We start from the raw sequence: 19,582 nt of genomic DNA on the forward strand, positions 1-19,582 counted from the left end.
TATACGCGCAAGTGGACAAATACATTTGTGGCGAACAGCATGGTTTTAGACCGAAAAGATCTGTAGACACTAACATGTTGTCACAAATTGACTTTATCTCTGAGAAACTAGATCGTGGTTCTCAAGTTGACGTGCTCTACTTTGACTTCCAGAAAGCATTTGACAGGGTCAATAATGAGATATTGTTACAAAAACTTAGCGCCATTAGTTTTTCATCGAGACTTCTCCGACTTATCGCAGACTACTTGCGTGACCCTCAACAATATGTCCGGCTTGGTCTGTTCGAATCCAACCTTTACCACACGCGATCTGGTGTTAGTCAGGGCTCGATACTGGGGCCTTTTCTATTTCTCTTAATGATTAATGATCTTCCAGATCTGCTTGATAATTCCCGGTGTCTTCTTAATGCTGATGGCCTAAAACTCTTCAAAGAGATCAAATCTGATTCAGATTGCATGGCACACCAAAATGATGTGCAATCTGTGTTCCAGTGAGAGCTTGAGGAACCGTATGACATTTAATACGTCCAAATACTATGCCATGAGTTTCGGTCGAAAGAGGTCATGATGATTCGATATCTCGATCAGAAACTATCAAAGACCTGGTTGTCACATTAAAGTATCGAAAGTTAACCTTCCATAATCATTTTACCACTCAGGCAAAAGAATCCTATAGAACTGGCTTATATATAATCCTATACTACTGAAAAGGCTTTGTTTTGAGGAATTCTGGGGATTTCACATCTGAACCAGTCATAAGGCTTTTATTTGCTGCTTTAGTGCGCAGCAAGCTAGAAACAGCTATGTGTGTCTGGAATCCGCATGAAAGTACTTATGTACTCCTTCCCGAAAAGGTACAAAAAGCTTTTCTTAGGTACTTTTACAAACGTACGATATATACCTTAGGCTACAACTCCCTCAAGGTTAGGCGAAAGCGACAGCAGCTCACAGTTATGTGCAAAGTTCTCAGAGGTGATATAGATGCACCGAGTTTGCATGATGAGCTATGTAGAATCTTTATACCAGACAATTACTGTTCGAGGCGCAGGTATAGATTCTTCGCGAGTCCAAAACTGTGGCTCGCACAAACTCACCTATACCGAGGTCTCTCTCTACTTTCAACGCTCTTCTCGAAGCCAATCCTGCTTTTGATTTACTTGCGGATGGACGGCAGACGATTTTTACAGAGTGCTTGCGTTTTTGCGAGAGGAATGGATGAACGGTATTTGGATGTTTATTTGTTGTTAGTTAATTACAGTAAACTTTGTATTTATTAACTATTATTTGTGTAATATGTTAAGCTTTTAATTTGTTATTAATAATAAAGTTTAATTAAATAAGTCAAACGTCATAATATTATACATACAGTGGTAGTCACATTTACACGCAATGGTCCAAATTCCAGAAGGTTTCTTAACACATAGTCGACAAATATCAAATGTACTGTTGTCGCTTTTCTACACAGTTATGAGTGAAAAGTCACACTTAATCACAATTTACGTATTAGAATCCTTCTGAAATACGAACTTAATCGCCAAAATAGCGCATAATTGAAACCCTTTCTTGACAGTTTATATAAAGCTTATATTTTTACAAAAAATAATTATATATCTACAGAATATGAAAAGAAAACTCATTTTATATTCACATTTCTATTTTTTATAGACAGTGCGAAATAAAATCTACCAAATATAGGGGTATTTTATATGTTTACAGTTATAGATGTTTTATAGTTATGCGAATCATTCAATCTTGATAAAGATTTTACGAAAATTTATTAATTGTACACCAATACTATTTAACATGACATAGTTTTGTTAGTTTTGTAAAGTAAATTGTATTATGTTTGTAAAATATTAAAAATGCTTCTAATTCTGAATTAAAACTATGGCGATCTTATACGAGAGAGGTAACCTAGCTCTGTTGAATTCCTCAAGGCTTTTAGCTCGGTCCACAGCCTTAAGCTGTCAGTTACAGGCGGAGACAGCATGCAAGATAAATTACAAATTACTAAAGATAAAAAACTGTTTAAGTGTGAGTCTAACACGAAGGGTTCCGTACTATCTAATCTATGAAAATGGCTTTTTTAGTATCGCTATAAATGGCGGGTATTCAAAGTGTCTCTGCGTCGCGAAGCTCTACAAATATGCTAATTGGTTCATGTTGACACTCGATTTTTTCCAATCTAGTTTGTAGTAGTTGTGTCGAATTTTCATGTTTCTCTTTTTGCCTAGTGTGAAGCTGTCAATTGGTACTTCCAACGAATAGTCAAGCATAGATTACTACTTATATAACAATGTTTTATGGGGCCTTTTGACCTTTTGAAGCAGTAATGTGTGAGCATTATTGTTTTCAGTCTGAAAGGCGTCGTAGCTAGTGAAATTACTGGGCAAACGAGACTTAACTTCTTATGTCTCAAGGAGACGAGTGCAATTGTAGTGCCGCTCAAAATTTTTGGTTTTTTCAAGAATCCTGTGCAGTACTACATTGTAATGGGCAGGGCATATCAATTATTATCCGCTGAACGTGCTGCTCGTCTCGTCAAAGTTCATTAGAATCTCTTTAGTAAAGTTAATTTTATATTTTCGCAGGTGTCCCAGGCGTGGTGTTCAACGGCGTCCCGGACTTCCTGTACGAGACTGAAGTGCTCCGTCTGGACCGTGCCCTCTGGTTCAGCCCGGATGGACAGACCCTCATGTATGTCACCTACAACGACTCAATGGTGCCGGAGTACCAGTACCCTTGGTACGGGTTCGACCAGTTAGAGCCCCCGCCCTATCCGTCCCTCAGGACCCTGAGGTATCCTCAGGTAACATCCGTTTACGATACTAACTTATTGGCTTTTAGCAATTGCTTATTTTAAATACGATTTTATCTAAACTAATATTATAAAGAGGAAACATTTGTGTTTTTGTACATATGTTTGTAATTTTTTCACATTAAAACCACTGGAACAATTTTAAAAAAAATTTCACCATTAGAAAGCTGCATCTTCACTGAGTGATATAGGCTATATAACATCAAAAAAAAAAGGGGATCCCTAATAAAAATGCAATAATAAAATAGAACAAAAAATGTTCAACAGCTATCAAAATCTACAAAAAAGTCCAATACCATATGCCCAACTACTGTAGTTCTGCCCCTATAACTACTTTTTACATTTTAAAAGTTGATAAATGTGCCGACAAAATCAAAGCATATTATTCACACCACTGTATTAATCCTTATCCCATTAAGTGATATTTTATTAAAGACCGTTTCAATACCTGTAAAATACTTTTTTAATTATTAAAGTCGGGCATTCCATTCAACTGATATAACGATTTAAAAATGTCAATCTAAAGAAAATAATGCAATAATAAAATTATGCGGTGCGGGTGGTCCCACGCAGCATAGCGGGTGACGCTGCGGGGGTGGGGGGAAAGGGGCGTCGATATCTGTGATATAGATCTGATTAGATTATGAATGTATAAAGGAAGAAATGAAAAACTAAGAAACCTAAGTAAATAAAACTTTTATGTTAACAAAAATATATCTATAGTCCGACTTATAGTACACTACACGAGTGAAACCGCGGGGCACTTCTAGTAAGCTTATATAGAAAACGAAGCCACACGTTTAGTGAACGTAGAATTTATTAAATTTATTTATATATTACATAATATATATGTGACTGTCCAGATATCTTAAACAAAATATCATTCCAAGTACCAACATTGCGTACCAGGCATACTAATTTATTTAATATTCCCTTTGCTTCTGCTCAGTTTCTTAAATATTCACCTCTATTTCCTGACATATATAAAAAGAAATTTTCTTCCATCGACATTTTTAACTTATCACGTCTGAGGTTCAAAAGACTGATATTAAACTGTTTAAATTGCAGGAGTTAATCATCAGTATATTTAGGATAAATTATTAGTCTCACATCGTAATTTAAACATTATATTCAAACAAACACTCACATTCACTCACACTACTCACATTCACTCACACTACTCACATTCACTCACACCACACAACCTACTCACCGTTTCAGTCACACAATATGGATACGATTTCTTCTTTTCTATCTATTTAATTGGCTCTTGTAAGTTTTTCTTATTTTTTATTTAGTATTTTTTTGGTTTTGTCTAAAAACTACTTTTTCACATACTTATTATACTGTTAATAGTATTACTTTTAATAGGCGTATTTATTATTTTGTATTATTTTTAATATACTCTTTTCATTTTGTTAGCTGTAAGGAATCATAAAAAAATAACACCGCAATATAATCTGGTCTGCTAATAAAGTATTTATATTGATTTCAATTAAATGTTACCAGGTGAACAGAAACAATCCAGAAGCGACTATATACGTGGTCAGCTTGAAGACACCAAAGTTCCTCTTCTCGCACGCAATACAGTTTACATCTCAAGTAGACAAAGGTAATTATATGGTATTTATTCATCGGACAATTTAGGTAGAAATAATATTTAAATATATTAAACTTGAAGTTTTAATACAGCAACAACAATTAATAGAAAAAGAAAAAACTTTATTAGCAATAAATAAACACACACACAAAACAACAATTTACAATATTAATTAAAATCTTAAAATACTAAATGAAATAAATTGAAACACCGTATTTTTTTAGTTCTAGTCCACTTTCCATCCACTGTTGCTTCGGTTATAAAGATTAAAATGATGCCTATTTTTCTATCAATTGCATCATAAACCACTTAAATTACATATAATAATTAATACATAAACTACATATGAAAAATTAAAATAATATTAACATAATAGAACCTTATGCTAGTTAAATTACATTGTTTTATAGCTATACTTACAATACCTACTATGATTAAGTACTTACATTAAATTAAAACTATCATTACGAATGAAGTGAATCATGAATATGGCATCATTTTCGGATCGAATAGCTGGGCTGATCCATTGATCGTTTTTTTACTGTTCTTATGAGCGAGCATGCAACCAAGGCGTCGCGTTTGGTTTATTACGAAAAAAAATTATATAAAATAATTCACGAAGCGTTTTGATAAAACCCACAAGGAAAATTTATAAATACTAATAAACTATCGAATAAGTAAGTTTTATGTTTATAGCTATCATAGTTTTATGATAATATAAAAAAATTCAAATAAAACAAGACTATTTTTCAAAAAAATAATCTATTGAGATTTTTTTTGTAATCGTGTTTTCGAAACTGCGATTAATTTGGATAAATAAATGAAGATAAACATGTCAAAAAATTGGAACCGTAGGATTTGTAGAAGTATTTTAAGTAGATTTTCTAAAATATTACTTTTTTGGACTATAGCGCCTTAATAATCTCTTAACTCTTTAGTGGATAATTCCATGCATCTAAGGAATCTGTTGGCTTTTTAGCGGCGATCTACCACAGTATTGTAGTGGTCGTGTATAAAAACAAAATGTAATATCAACTGCACTCTTTTCTATGAGAAAAAGTGACCCAACGAGTAAGACAACCTGGTAAGTGATACGCCCTACCCATTAAAGTGAAGAGCCGCTCAGGATTCATCAAATACCTAATAATTTGAATGACATCGCAATTGCGCTCGTCCCTTTGAGACAAGATTAGAAGCAGCCCAGTAATGTCATGAGCTATGATGTCCTTCAGAGAAAAACAAATACTTCTTGCACACTATTGCTAAACGGCAGAAAATTGTGCAAAGAAGCCTTCCATTGGTTTTCGTTAATTAACAATTATTACTATTACAAGTTTCGAAAATTAATTTATTCTTATTTATAATAAGATTTTCCTGACTTCAGAAAAACTGACCAAGTCTGTATTTTATTCACCGATGGGTGACACATTCACTGCTAACAGGAGAGTTTCCTCCAGATTAAACATTTTATTTGATTCGCATCAATTCAAAATATATTCCAGGATGGTACATTCGCTGGAGCAGCTGGCTGGATGAAAAGCAAATAGCGGTGCTGCTGCTGAACCGTCCACAGAACGTCTCCGTCATCAGCATCTGCAGTTCCGTGCATTACAATTGCCAAGATGTAAGTTTCTGTACCTACAAATTTCTATATGGTCGGCCAAGACCAGAAAATTATGGTGCAATTTGGGAGGCCGACGACAACCATCCAAGATACGGCGGCCGGTATTGATAGTATCTTCATTTTAAGAGAGCAATTCGGGCGAGCAACAAATGTGGTTTTGGAAGTCGAGACTCATTACGAAATCTGTTTAAGGAATTAAAGATACTTACGGTGCCATCATTATCTCAAAGAGGCAAAGGCCTCCGCCAAAGATTTCCACGACGATCGGTCCTGCGCTGCCCTCATCCAACGTTTTCCGGCGATCTTGACTAGATCGTCGGTCCATCTTGTGGGGACTAACACTGCGTCTTTCGATATGTGGTCGCCATTCGAGGACTTTACTGCCCCAACGGCCATCTGTCCGTCGAACTTTATACCCTGCTCACTGCCACTTCAGTTTCGCAATCATTTGGGCTATGTCGGTTACTTTGGTTCTACGGATCTCTTCATTTCTGATTCGATTTCATAGGGAAACTCCGAGCATAGCTAGATCAAAATATTATGTATACTACCTAGGAAAAATATGCATAAATATGTTAAAAGTGTGAACTGCATAACTTTAACACTAGACATAAACATAAAATTGACATGCCCAATTGTAGAACCACTAACGCAAATAAGTAATTTTTGGGAAATCCTGTTAGGTTCCATAATAAAGTCTCCTCGACCATAACAGAATTGCCTGACAAAACAACAAGACATATTTCAAAACTGTTATAATGGCAAGGGGTTATTGTATCATAAGATACACTTTTATAATAAAGTTCCAATCACTCTTCAGGCATTATCTTTACATAAATTTAAATGTTTTATAAAAAAAATGGCTCTGTCGTAAATCCTACTACTCCACATATGAATATCTAAGTGATCGGACAGCCTGGGACTAGATTATGATTATTTTATAGCAATAGCAATGACAGTACAATATTTTATACGTGATTAAAAGAGAGCGCCATTTGTTTCAGAAACGGTAGTAGTGTCTAGTATATTAGAAATGACATCAAAAAGATTTCTAAAGGAATCTATTTTGAGAAAATAAATGCCTTTCATGAATTTTATAATGGAGTACATTGAGGATAAAGAAGTTGGCGTACGGTTACTTGCACATTGCTAGTCTCTGCGAACGCTTTACGCATCCATTACTTACGTATACATATATACCTAATTAGGTATACTTGCCACTATGTAATCCAATATGTTGTTATATTTAAACAATGAAAATGGTCTTTGTTTAAGGTTCAATCACGCCTTAACCACTAATCGTATCGACATGAAACTATCACCATTCGATGCGAAATTTATCCTAGATGGATATTTTTTTATTGTATCTGTAATAAGATGGATAAAATTTCATTTATGTACTTTTAAAATTCACCCAGCGAAACGGGTGGGAACGGCTAGTAAAATATATAAATATGTGGTGATATCCCCACGACAATAACATCCCAATTAGCACCAAGTGCTTTCCTTATATTATTTGAGAGTGCAATTAGGAGTGTCATATCCAACAGATATACCGCGATGAGACGGACGGTACTCGCTGGTCCGGTCTGGGCTCGGAGCCGGCTGACGAGGAGTGTGGCTGGTGCGAGGGTGCCGCGCTGCTTGCGGGCAAGAGTGGTGTCTTCACCTCCATCCCCATCACGGACCAGGGCGGTGTGTGGCGCCATGCCGTGCAGCTCTATCGCGATGTACGGACCACGCTCACCCAGGGCAGCTTTGAAGTCACGCAGATGCTGGGCTGGGATGAGAGGCGGAGATTTTTGTAAGATACTATTCAATACTTTATATTGTCTCGAGGCATAAATAATTTCACAAGTGGGAAGCTCTTTTGCACAGGATGCCGGCTAGATTATAGATACCATAATGGCGCCTATTTCTGCCATTCATGGCTTACTGCTTCAGCAGTAATGTGTAAATATTACTGTGTTTCGATCTGAAGGGCACCGTAGCTAGTGAAATTACTGGGCAAATGAGACCTAACATCTTTTGTCTCAAGGTGACGAGCGCAATTGTAGCGCCGCTCAGAATTTTAGAGATTTTCAAGAATCCTGAGCGGCACTGCATTATAATGGGCAGGATGTATCAATTACCATCAGTTGAACATCGTGCTCATCTCGTCCCTTACTTTAATTAAAAATAAATACCCCAGTTTTGGTGGTCCACCACCACCAGAACCACCATACTCTGTAGAACGACGACAAATAGGTACCTATTATGTATACAGTGTCGTATCACGCTTAAATAGCATTTATTGATTTCAACCATCTTTAACAACATATTTTCTTAAGAATACAGGTATACAAAAGTTAGGTTATTGGAACCCCGCTCTCGCTATAGGCCTCCCCCAGCTTACTCCATGTATCGGTCTTCTGTGATTTACCTCTCCATTCGTTTCCTGCCATTTTTATTATTTCACTAACCCATCTGTTTCTTGGGACGCCCTCTTTTTCTTTTGCAGCTTGTTCCTTACCAAATTGTCGTTTCAACTGTCTCTCTCTCATTTTTTGTCCTTGAATCTCGCAACGTGACCTGCCCATAGCCACTTTTGTGTAAGAGTGTACTTAAGAGCACCTATCTATTAGTTTAGTCCTATTCTTAATATTTTTACTACTACATATTTTTTTTAAATATTTTTTTTGGATTTACCTTATTTTTTACAAACTCCTTTCCATCGCTTCCTGACTTACTTTACTTACTCTTACTGACTTTTTTGTTGTATGTCCACGTTTGTTTGTTTTTAATTTATTTTACAACTTACAGCTAAGTACATATTAAAAATTAATCTATTTTAAAACAGAAAGCAATTTACAAGTTACTCGCAAATAATAACTTTTTATTGTGTATAGTAGCTTACATTTAATATAATATTATATAACCTACTTTTACATTATATAAGTTAAAAGTTTTTATTTACCGGACGTCAGTAGTATTATAGTCAGTATTCACTATTAACTTCACTTATTTGTTCCGTCATGTGTTCAATGTTGGTATATTTATGACTTCTTATCGCTTCATAGGAGTAACTAGTTTTTCTAAAATAATCAATATTCACAATTCTAGACACAAAAAGAACTTGGCTAAATTATGTTAATATAATATTATATGTACAGAAAATGCAGAACAAACATTCCTTTAAATGAAACAAAGATCAAATATGAATAATATCGTCATTCTATAAATAAGAAAAAAACAGTATTTTTATAAATTTTAAAATATGAATTGGATGGAGTTTGGTAAAACTGAACAAACAGTATTCAAACAAAATTAATTACATTTCATTGCATTCCAAAAATAAATACACAATCGACACTTCTTATTCCTACATAAATGACATCAATTTCATTTGACATTTATTAAAAACAATTTGATATTGATCAATACGTGACCCTTATCCAAAGTTGAATGAGGGTAGCACAGGACCGATCATCGTGGAGATCTTTGGCAGAGGCTTTTGTCCAGCAGTGGACGTCGTCCAGCTGATAGGATGATGATGACGTGACCCTCGTTTCAGATACGTGCTAGGAACGGCAGTAGAACAAGCCGGCTCCCGCCACCTTTACCGGGTGGAGGTCCCCACTGATGGTTGGCCACCGGCGCCGCAGTGTCTCACGTGCCCAGGGAAGCCTCCTGATGAACAACCAGATCTTACTACTGATCATACGGTATGTTACATCCTTGTTCTATAGATTAAAATTAGTGCAGTCTCGATATTAGAGCAGCACCAACAGTAATTATGACCTGAACACAACGATCAGTATGAATCACTTTTCATCCTTTATTATCCTCAGCATATTTCAAGTATGATCTCACACTTCGGTGCTTCAGCTATCCAACAACTACGCCCCCACACTTCCGTACTTCAGCCGTCCAATAATGAGTCAAGATGGCCGCCATGTCTCCCCTCCATTTCTTTTGCAAGCGTTGCTAATTTCATTTGAAAAGCGACATCCTTGGTAAGATCAAAATTGACGTAAAAATGACAATGACTTAAAATGTAAATTTTTAACCTTTTTAGTTTACTTACTATGTTATGAACTATTAGGTCATAGTACATGCACACCGAGCGGCTAAACGGCAGCCATTTATTATTAATTATGAAGCTATGTGAACTATCGAATAAATACATAAGAAATATATGACATTTCCACGTGTATCAAATGTACCACGCGACTATTGATTAGTTAAAAAATGTTTCATCTAGTATTAAATTGTGGAATGTGCTTTGCGTGGTACCGTGAAAATATACACCAAAATATCCACCATAAAGGCCGGCAACGCCAAACTCGTCTAGTAATGCAGCGGTGATCATTCCACGGTAGTTTCTATGTAAATGATTGCAATAAAAATATTTATGAAATATTTTGGATAAGATAGAAAACTAAGAGACGTAATATTTTACTAACAAGGATGCATTTTTTTGTTAGCATCGTCTTTGTAGTGATTTTATGTGACGGAATAAACAGAATATGTTAAGCGGTACGCATCGTCTGACCATTATGATAACAATATGATCATGAATCGTAATGCATCTTAAATACAGTTTTATAAAAAATAAATAAATAAAAAAATATGATATGAGTACGGACTCGCAAACTATCCTAATTTAAATTTTCCACCTTTTTCTGTTTCTTTCCTATTACCTACCAGTGGCGCTGTCTGGTTAACATGCTTCTGCGCCTCGAAACTGTGATGTCGCTGGAGCGACCTAAAAGGCCCGGCCGGTGCTAAAAATAACAAAAAAACTACTTTGTTGACAATAATATCTATCATTCCTCGTGTTTGCAAGTTAAGAGTTCTCGATCTTTCCTTTTAGGATTCGAGTAGTTTGAGCAAAGACTTAAATTTTATTTTCAATAAAAATTCAACTTATTCTCGCGAAAGCTTGGTCAGTCCCGCTATACGAACCTAACCACATCGCACTCAGCCCGCTAACACATGGTCCTGTGATTCCAGGAGTACGACAACATTACGTCGTCGCTGCCGGCGTGGCCGACGTCCACCGTGCTGCCCCACGTGTCCGATCAGAACGACTCCCTGCCGGACCTGTGTCTCTATAACAGAATCATATTCAGCAAGAATTTCTCCTACTACGTGCAGGTAATAATAACAATGACGTACAATAGACACCAAGAATCACAATCACGCTCAAAATTTGTATGAAGCAAAACTCTGCTGCTCTTTTAGGCAGAGTTTTCGTTCAGTTGTGTTTTGACCGCGCTTTGAATACAGCGCCACGCAATAACAAAGTGGTCAGTGAAAAACTGTCCTAATAACTGCACATCAAATCATAAAAGGATGGAGTGTCGTTCAGTTAAGTGCCCCTTTAAATTAACACAGATAATTAACCAACTTGACGTTTTTAAAAACTTTGCTAAATAATTAAATTTCAAGTGCTAAATCAATATACATCGACGACGAATTTCACACATTAGAGCTACAATCAATGAGCTTGTTATGAGCATATACATTACTTTGAACAATCATCATCATCATCATCAGCCGGAAGGCATCCCCCAAAGATTTCCACGACGATCGGTCCTGCGCTGCCCTCATCCAACGTTTTCCGGCGATCTTGACCAGAACACATTTTAGTAAAAGGCGAAAGATTTATACGTGTTGAAGGGAAACCTGAGTGATCTTGACCAGATCGTGGGTCCATCTTGTGGGGACACACCTACCGACACTGCGTCTTCCGGTACGTGGTTGCCATTCGAGGACTGAACGACCCCAACGGCCATCTGTCCGTCGAACTATGTGCCCTGCCCACTGCCACTTCAGTCGGTTACTTTAGTTCTCCTACGGATCTCCTCATTTCTGATTCGATCTCGCAGGGAAACTCCGAGCATAGCCCTCTCAATGACAATAGCCTTTGAACAATACTGCCAAAAATAAGGTGTTAATTTGAATTAATGTTTTAGTGTTATCTGTACATCTGTTAATATTAAAAGTTAATATGTATACACAACGAGTTGTTTCGTCTATGGTTAATAATTACTTTTTCTGGATAGTACGAATTCCAATTGGGGCATATTCAAATCAGTATGCAGTATGACTATATTATTATAACATAATCCAAGACGTTATCACACTCTCAGCTCCCATTTATCAGACTGTCCTGAGGCTTGTAATAATAATAATAATAAAACTTATTTATTTCCAATCTACATTCTTACAGTTAGGTATATCTATGATTACATCTATGATAATAAATATTACTTATTGTTACCCTTATTTACATAAAGGCATAAAAGGCATTTATTTTCTCAAAATTGGTTCCTTTAGAATTCTTTTTGATGTCATTTCTTATACTACTAGATACTACCACCGCTTCGGAAACAAATGGCGCTTTGAGAGAGAAGAAGCGGCGCAAGAAACTCTCCCAGCATTCTTTTTTTTGCGCTCTTTTCAATAAAAATATACAATATTGTACAGACATTTCTATCGCTATAAAATAATCACAATCTAGTCCCAGGCTGTCCGATCATTTAGATATTCAGCAGTGAAGTAATAGGATTTACGACAGAGCCATTTTTTTATAAAACATTTAAATTTATTTATAGATAATGCCTGAACAGTGGCTGGGACTTTATTGTAGAAGTGTATACATTTACCCTTAAAGCTATTATGTATCTTATGAAGCCTACTAGAATTAGTTACAAGCAATCCCTTATTTCTAGTGTTATAATAATGAAAATCACTATTAAGAGCAAAAAGGTGACGATTTTTGTGAACATATATTAAATTTTCATAAATGTACTGACAATGAACAGTCATAATATTTATTTCTTTAAATTTTTCTTTGAGAGACTGTCTATAACCACGCTGATATATAGCACGAACAGCTCTCTTTTGCAGTGCAAACACTATATCAATGTCAGCAGCATGACCCCATAGTAATATACCGTACGTCATGATGCTGTGAAAATAACTAAAGTACACTAATCTAGCGGTCGCAACATTCGTGTACTCTCTAATCTTTCTAACTGCATATGCCGCACAGCTGAGTCTATCTGCTAGATGGGTAATATGTGGACCCCACTGAAGCTTTTTATCAAACGTGATACCCAAGAAGACCGTAGTGTCCACAAGTTCCAATCTCTGGTCATTTATAAGTACGTTGGTTTGTACCTCCGCTGTGTTTGGTGTAATGAACCGTAAACACTTTGTTTTTTTACTGTTTAAGTGCAGATTATTCGTCTCAAACCAACGCACTATCTTTGAGAGTGCATTGCTTACCTCGTCACCAATATCCGCACGTCGCTTCACTTTAAAAATAAGCGAAGTATCATCAGCAAACAATACAATCTCATGGCTATCATCTACCACAAATGGTAGATCGTTAATATATATAAGAAACAAGAAAGGACCGAGAATAGAACCCTGTGGAACACCTATTTCCACAGGTTTACCCGAAGACCGTTTGCCATTTACATCGACTATCTGAACTCTTTCGCTTAAATATGATTTTAACAGATTTAGGGCTCTATTTTTCACTCCATAATGATTTAGTTTTAGGAGTAGTTTCATGGTGGACGCAGTCAGATGCTTTTGACAAATCACAAAAAATGCCCAATGCATCCTGTGACTCTTCCCAGGCGTCAAAGATGTGCTCAATGAGTCTAGTACCCGCATTAATTGTTGATAAGCCCTTAGTGAAACCAAACTGATTTTTGTTCATTAATTTACAAAAATGCATTTGTATCAAAGTTAAATAACTAAAGAGATTTATTGACTATTCCGTCACTTTATTAGAATTTATTTACTAACGTTTTCTCTCTTTGTGTATCCCCAGGAATGTCTGGGTCCAGGTCCACCTGCGATCTTCCTGTGCACGGCTGGTGGAGTGAGGCGAGCTGTGTTGGATGATGGGGAGCCGCTACGACGACACCTGGCCCGGCTGGCTGCTCCTCACACCAAAGTTTTCAGGGTCGAGGTGGGTGTAGCAAGCCTTAACCTATATGATATCTTATGTCATTAAAAGTGAAAGTTTGCAATGTCTCCTTTTGTGGAAGTGCTATAAAATATGGATCTCTCGCATCAGCGCTTACATGGCTCTAAATTTTTTGTGTGTTAACTCCTTTTTTTGTGCGACAAAATTTTATTGATTTTTTAAAATCTCGAAAACAATCAATGGAACAGTAATTGGACGGACATGAAAAAAATAATTTAACTATAGACTCTGATGCTAAAAGCTTCATATGTGTTTATGAAAGGTCTTAGTGATTTATGCAATTTAAAGCTTAGATTCAAGAAATAATAATTCGAGCCTCAATAAAGCAATTGAAAACCCAAGCGCTGGCAGCTATTACGGTCAACGGATCAGCCTTGTTATCTAACGCGAAAATGCCGCCAGTATTCTTGGTACGCTTCCACGTAATGACAGTTTTTATTTTATGTAGTCTTAGTATTGTAAAAATAGTTATAAGATTTGTTTTGTTTGAATAAAATATATTATTATTTCTCAAAAAAAAAAGAAATGAAAGAATTATAACTATAAATCAGGTCCAAGCGCACCGGGAGGCGAGGGTCCGTCTCCTGTTACCGCCAGGACTAAGAGACACGGACGATCTACCCTTACCCTTAGTTCTGCATATGTAAGTACTAAAGTAAACAAACCCATTGCTCTATTTGTGTTAAAGCTACTTTTCAACGATCCAGCAAAGAAAACAAAAGCCTACAGGCCTATATTCAAATATTTTTATTCAAAATAAGATTTAAAATCACAACATACAGACCAATTTAAAAAGAATAGTGACATAATGTGAATACTCGAAACAAATATAAACTTGCAATTCCATCGACTAGGCTCCGTAAAATTGCTAAATCTAATAAAGTGGACTGTGTTATTTTTTTATAATAAACTCCTAAATTATATTACCAATTAAAAAATTTAAATGTATCGTAAAAAATAAATTAACATCTAAAGCCTATTATAATGACATCAAAAAGAATTCTAAAGGAATCAATTTTGAGAAAATAAATGCCTTTATGCCTTTAATGTGAAAAATTATTTGAATGATTAAGATAGTTGGAATTGACGTTTCTAAATTTATTGTTAATGAATACTGTTTTACTCATTTGAATGGTATTGTAACTTTTGTAATTCATCCTGACTTGCACTAAATAACTTAAAAAGCTTAACAGTTAAATAAAGATTTTTTTAAATTGATTCTGAAAATTTAACTTATTGAACGTAAAAAAACTACCACCCATTCCAAAAAGAATCCCTCAGACCAGAGAAGAACAGTCTCAAGAAACACAGCGGTCTTTTTTTTCATAATCTAGGTACAATTTATGTTTTTTGGACAGTGATATTATAGTATTAAAAGATAATAACATTTATAATTTAATAGCCTGAGGGTATTCGCTCCATTCGCAGTCTGTGGTATCATTAAGAAAATCACTTATATCATAGTAACCTTTACCACACAAACGTTTATTTTTAATAATTCTTTTGAATTTGGTAACTCATAGTTTGTTTTGTACATTTTCTGGGATCATGCTGTAAAAGCATAATATACATCGCCCAATAAAAGACTTACAAACTCGACTTAACCGAGTAGTAGGCATAAGAAGTTAATAAATAAGTTTTTTCCTTATTCACACTAACGGCATTGGAATATGCCATCGTACAACTTAGTAATACAATGTTGTACAAAAGTAATGTAATATTATGAATCAGCTCAGCAGAACCCGGTGGACAGCTGGTAACTTCCCGCTGGCGCGCCGGATGGAGCTGGTACCTGGCCACCGCTAGGAATTTCATCGTAGCTGAGATTGATGCAAGGGGATCCGCAGGACAGGTAAATGTCTAACGATACTGAATACTCTAATACATGTTTGTAGCTATAGATAACTTTTATTACTTTTTGATATTCTTGGTTCTTCCGAGAGTACGTACAGAACGATACCTGTGATTTCAATGAATAAGTATAAATGAGCTGAAAAGTCCAATGAGCACCTAACATTTTTGAAGTGAAAACATCTTTAGCGGCGTTGAACACTTTTCTTGGGATATGTATAAAATGTTAAACTCGCGTCAGGACACGTGACCTGATCGAAAATTCGTAAGACAGTCGTTGAAGTTATGGATGAAAGTTGATTTTTCTGAGAGATAAACTTTTTAAAGTAAAATAATTGTAAAAGTTCTGAAGTGTTAAATTTTTTATATAATATAAATTGTCATTTTTGTGTACGATAGCGCAATAAATGAATATTGTATTTAAAATACATGCCACATAAATGCTAGTACTTTTATACTGATAATTAAAGTAATTCGTGCGAAATTATTCCCTATCCATTCCAAAATATTCAAAAATGCACAACGTTAATGGTCAAATTTTCATTTCTGCCGGCATTCCCGGAGTGCAACCCGTTATTTTTTAATATACGCAATAGCAGTAGGTATTATTTCTTAAATATAGTATTCTCTCTGTTCTTTTAAAGGGCGAGGAGCTACGAACAGAAGTATACCAGAAACTATTGTCTGTGGATGTAGAAGACCAAATGGCTGTGTTGTCGTAAGTGCTTCTGTCATTATAATTTTTACAAATCTTTCGGATCCGTTAATGATTTCTTTGTTAGGATTAAATGGATAAAGAAGCACACAGGTTGCGTGATTGTTAGTAATTTTATAATTTAGTTAAATGTGAAAGAAAGTGGGATAAAACCGCATTGTGTAGAAAAGACACCCATCAAGCAGTTCGATGTCTGAATTCGGCGGCAGGAATTAGATGAATAAGCTATTCGGTAACTCCCCGAGATATATGGGGCAGCAGACTCACAATTAAGCGAGATCTCTACGCAGCGCCAAGCGATTGGCGCTGGATCTCCTTTGCTTTGGATCTTCAACAATTCCAGCAGCTTTTTATTGGACGATCATCAAAAAATATGGGTCAAGTATAAGTACATTACTCTACGTGTCACTGGATCTATCCCATTAACCCCCAAGTAACCGTAGAATTCACAATCGCTCGATATTTCGTGAAACAGTGTTCGGATACTAGTCAAGGCACTAAGAGGAGTGCTGTCGAAGGGCGCTTAAATGATACATAGGATATATTAATAGCTAAATAGCAAACTGGAGTAATCTGTAGAGTTAAAAGTTTGATAAAGGGCATATTTACTTCATTGCACGAGCACGAAAGAATAGGTTTATAGCCGACCATACGAACCAACTGTCTATCAAGTTCTCACTCTTTTTGCAACTTCTTAAGGTATGTGTATGCCAGAACTACCTACCTACCAGAGTACCTAGAACACAAGGTCGGTCGGCATCGTCTTTCCACTATCGTCAATAGAATAATATTCAATCAACTAACCGTAAATTGTAATCTAAACCATCTTGTAGTAGCATATCAGTACTACTAATAATCTTCGGTAAAGGTATTCGTTATTTTTACAAAACACTTATTGTAAGTAACTCAAATAAATATTATTTTAATGATATGACAGCTACCTGCGTGACAATCTCAAAATGGTGGATGGTAACCGTATCGGCGTGTGGGGGCGCGGGTACGGCGCGGCCGCCGCACTCGCACTGGCCGCCAGTGACGCTCGCAACATCACGCGATGTGTCGCGCTTGTGGCGCCGCTCGCAGATCTCGCGCGCCACAGTGAGTACACTTATATAATGTGACAGCTACCTGCGTGACAATCTCAAAATGGTGGATGGTAACCGTATCGGCGTGTGGGGGCGCGGGTACGGCGCGGCCGCCGCACTCGCACTGGCCGCCAGTGACACTCGCAACATCACGCGATGTGTCGCGCTTGTGGCGCCGCTCGCAGATCTCGCGCGGCACAGTGAGAACACTTATATAATGTGACAGCTACCTGCGTGCCAATCTCAAAATGGTGGATGGTAACCGTATCGGCGTGTGGGGGCGCGGGTACGGCGCGGCCGCCGCACTCGCACTGGCCGCTCTCAACATCACGCGATGTGTCGCGCTTTTGGCGCGTGAGTACACTTGTATAATGTGACGGCTACTTGCGTGACAATATCAAAATGGTGGATGGTAACCGTATCGGCATGTCACTGGCACTCGCAGTAGCCTCCAGCGACCCGCGCATCTAATACAGCCACTGTGAGTACATGTAGATAATGCGGCAGCTGTCAGCGAGACGAACGTATTGTAAAGCGAAACATTAAAACCTCACGCTGAAAATGCCGGCGTCTTGTCTTGTCAACGATTCACCTGGCTTACAAACTTGACATGTGGACAATCACAATACGAAACTCTGGAATTAACAACAAAATTACAAAGAATCACCTTAAACAAATATACGTCAACTTGTAAATATTAATTTAATCTTAGATTCGTACTGGACGGAGCGGTATGGCGGGTCGGAAGCGTCTCGCGGCGCGGGTGCAGTGTGGCGCCGCGCGGGCAACGTGTCTCCGCGACGCGCGCTCATCGCACACGCTACCGCGGACACTCGCGCGCCGCCGCATCACGCAATGTCACTCGCAAGGGCGCTTGTCACTGCCGGAGCGCTGTACACGCATCATGTACGAAAGCCTTTATAATTTATACCTACAGTACCCAAAACTTCAATTGCAATCATATGTAATATTTGTTTAGTTCGTTTCTATTGACATCTAGTATAGTTCGACGTCCATTGAATTATTATTTGATACAGCAACTACCGTTTAAAGCGCATTCTTTGGTTTGTTATTCTTTGTAAGCCACTTATGAAGGAAGTGAAACAAGTTTTACTCTGAAATCTCGTAGCAAGAAGGTAGCTACCAACACAATATTTTCATACTTTAACATTTATTGTAGACAATATGTTTATATAGGTATGAGATCTTTTGTAAAGACTAAGAGATTATATATTGATAGTGTCACCTCAACATTTGGATGTGTAACGCTATACCATAGGGCCGTTTTAGAGGAACTGGAATGAACTTCCGCAAAATGTGAAGCATTGGTCTTATGGTTATAACAACTTTCCAGGTATATCCTGATGAAGGCCACAAGTTTGAAAAGTCAAACATCCACCTTCATCGCACGCTGGAGCAGTTCTTTGACGAATGCTTCGGTCCTGTGGAGCTCGCCGAATGGGAGAACATGGGCGTCGAAGGACTCTTTCCCTTCAGAGACTAAGCTGTGCTAGATAGCTTTACAAAATTGGCTACAATATACTCTGGCAGCTTACTAACCATCGCTTAGTTGCACATCGCAATTGTAATATGAAAGGAAACATATTTTCCCAAAATCATTATCATTCGATAGAATTGGTATTTTGATCTAAGTGTCTTCCACGGCCTACAGAACATATTCCACGGTGACCATCTGTTGAAAGCACTATTGAGTCAACGCCGCGAAATGGCTTGCCATCAATGTAAAATGACTAATTTTCATCGGAATTTTTAATTCAATCCCACGCTTTCGATATCAAGATTAGGAAATATTTACTTTACTGTTACTTAAAAAATGCTACTTCAATGATCGTCATTAAAAATGATGTTGATTGGCTTAAGCTCTATCGCACACATG

General features: G+C 36.9%; 1 protein-coding gene across 1 annotated transcript in view; it reads left to right on the plus strand.

Moving 5' to 3' along the window:
- Positions 1 to 4,402, plus strand: part of LOC126967404 (dipeptidyl aminopeptidase-like protein 6) — a 133,642-nt gene extending 129,240 nt beyond the window's left edge. The window contains exons 7-8 of the mRNA XM_050811852.1: positions 2,591 to 2,744; positions 4,327 to 4,402. Coding sequence (XP_050667809.1) covers positions 2,591 to 2,744; positions 4,327 to 4,330 — 158 coding nt within the window. The 3' untranslated portion in view covers positions 4,331 to 4,402. The remainder of the gene's footprint in view (positions 1 to 2,590; positions 2,745 to 4,326) is intronic.
- The last annotated feature ends 15,180 nt before the right edge of the window (positions 4,403 to 19,582 follow it).

The sequence above is a fragment of the Leptidea sinapis genome, chromosome 13, assembly GCF_905404315.1.
Source record: "Leptidea sinapis chromosome 13, ilLepSina1.1, whole genome shotgun sequence".
Taxonomy (NCBI): Eukaryota; Metazoa; Arthropoda; class Insecta; order Lepidoptera; family Pieridae; genus Leptidea; species Leptidea sinapis.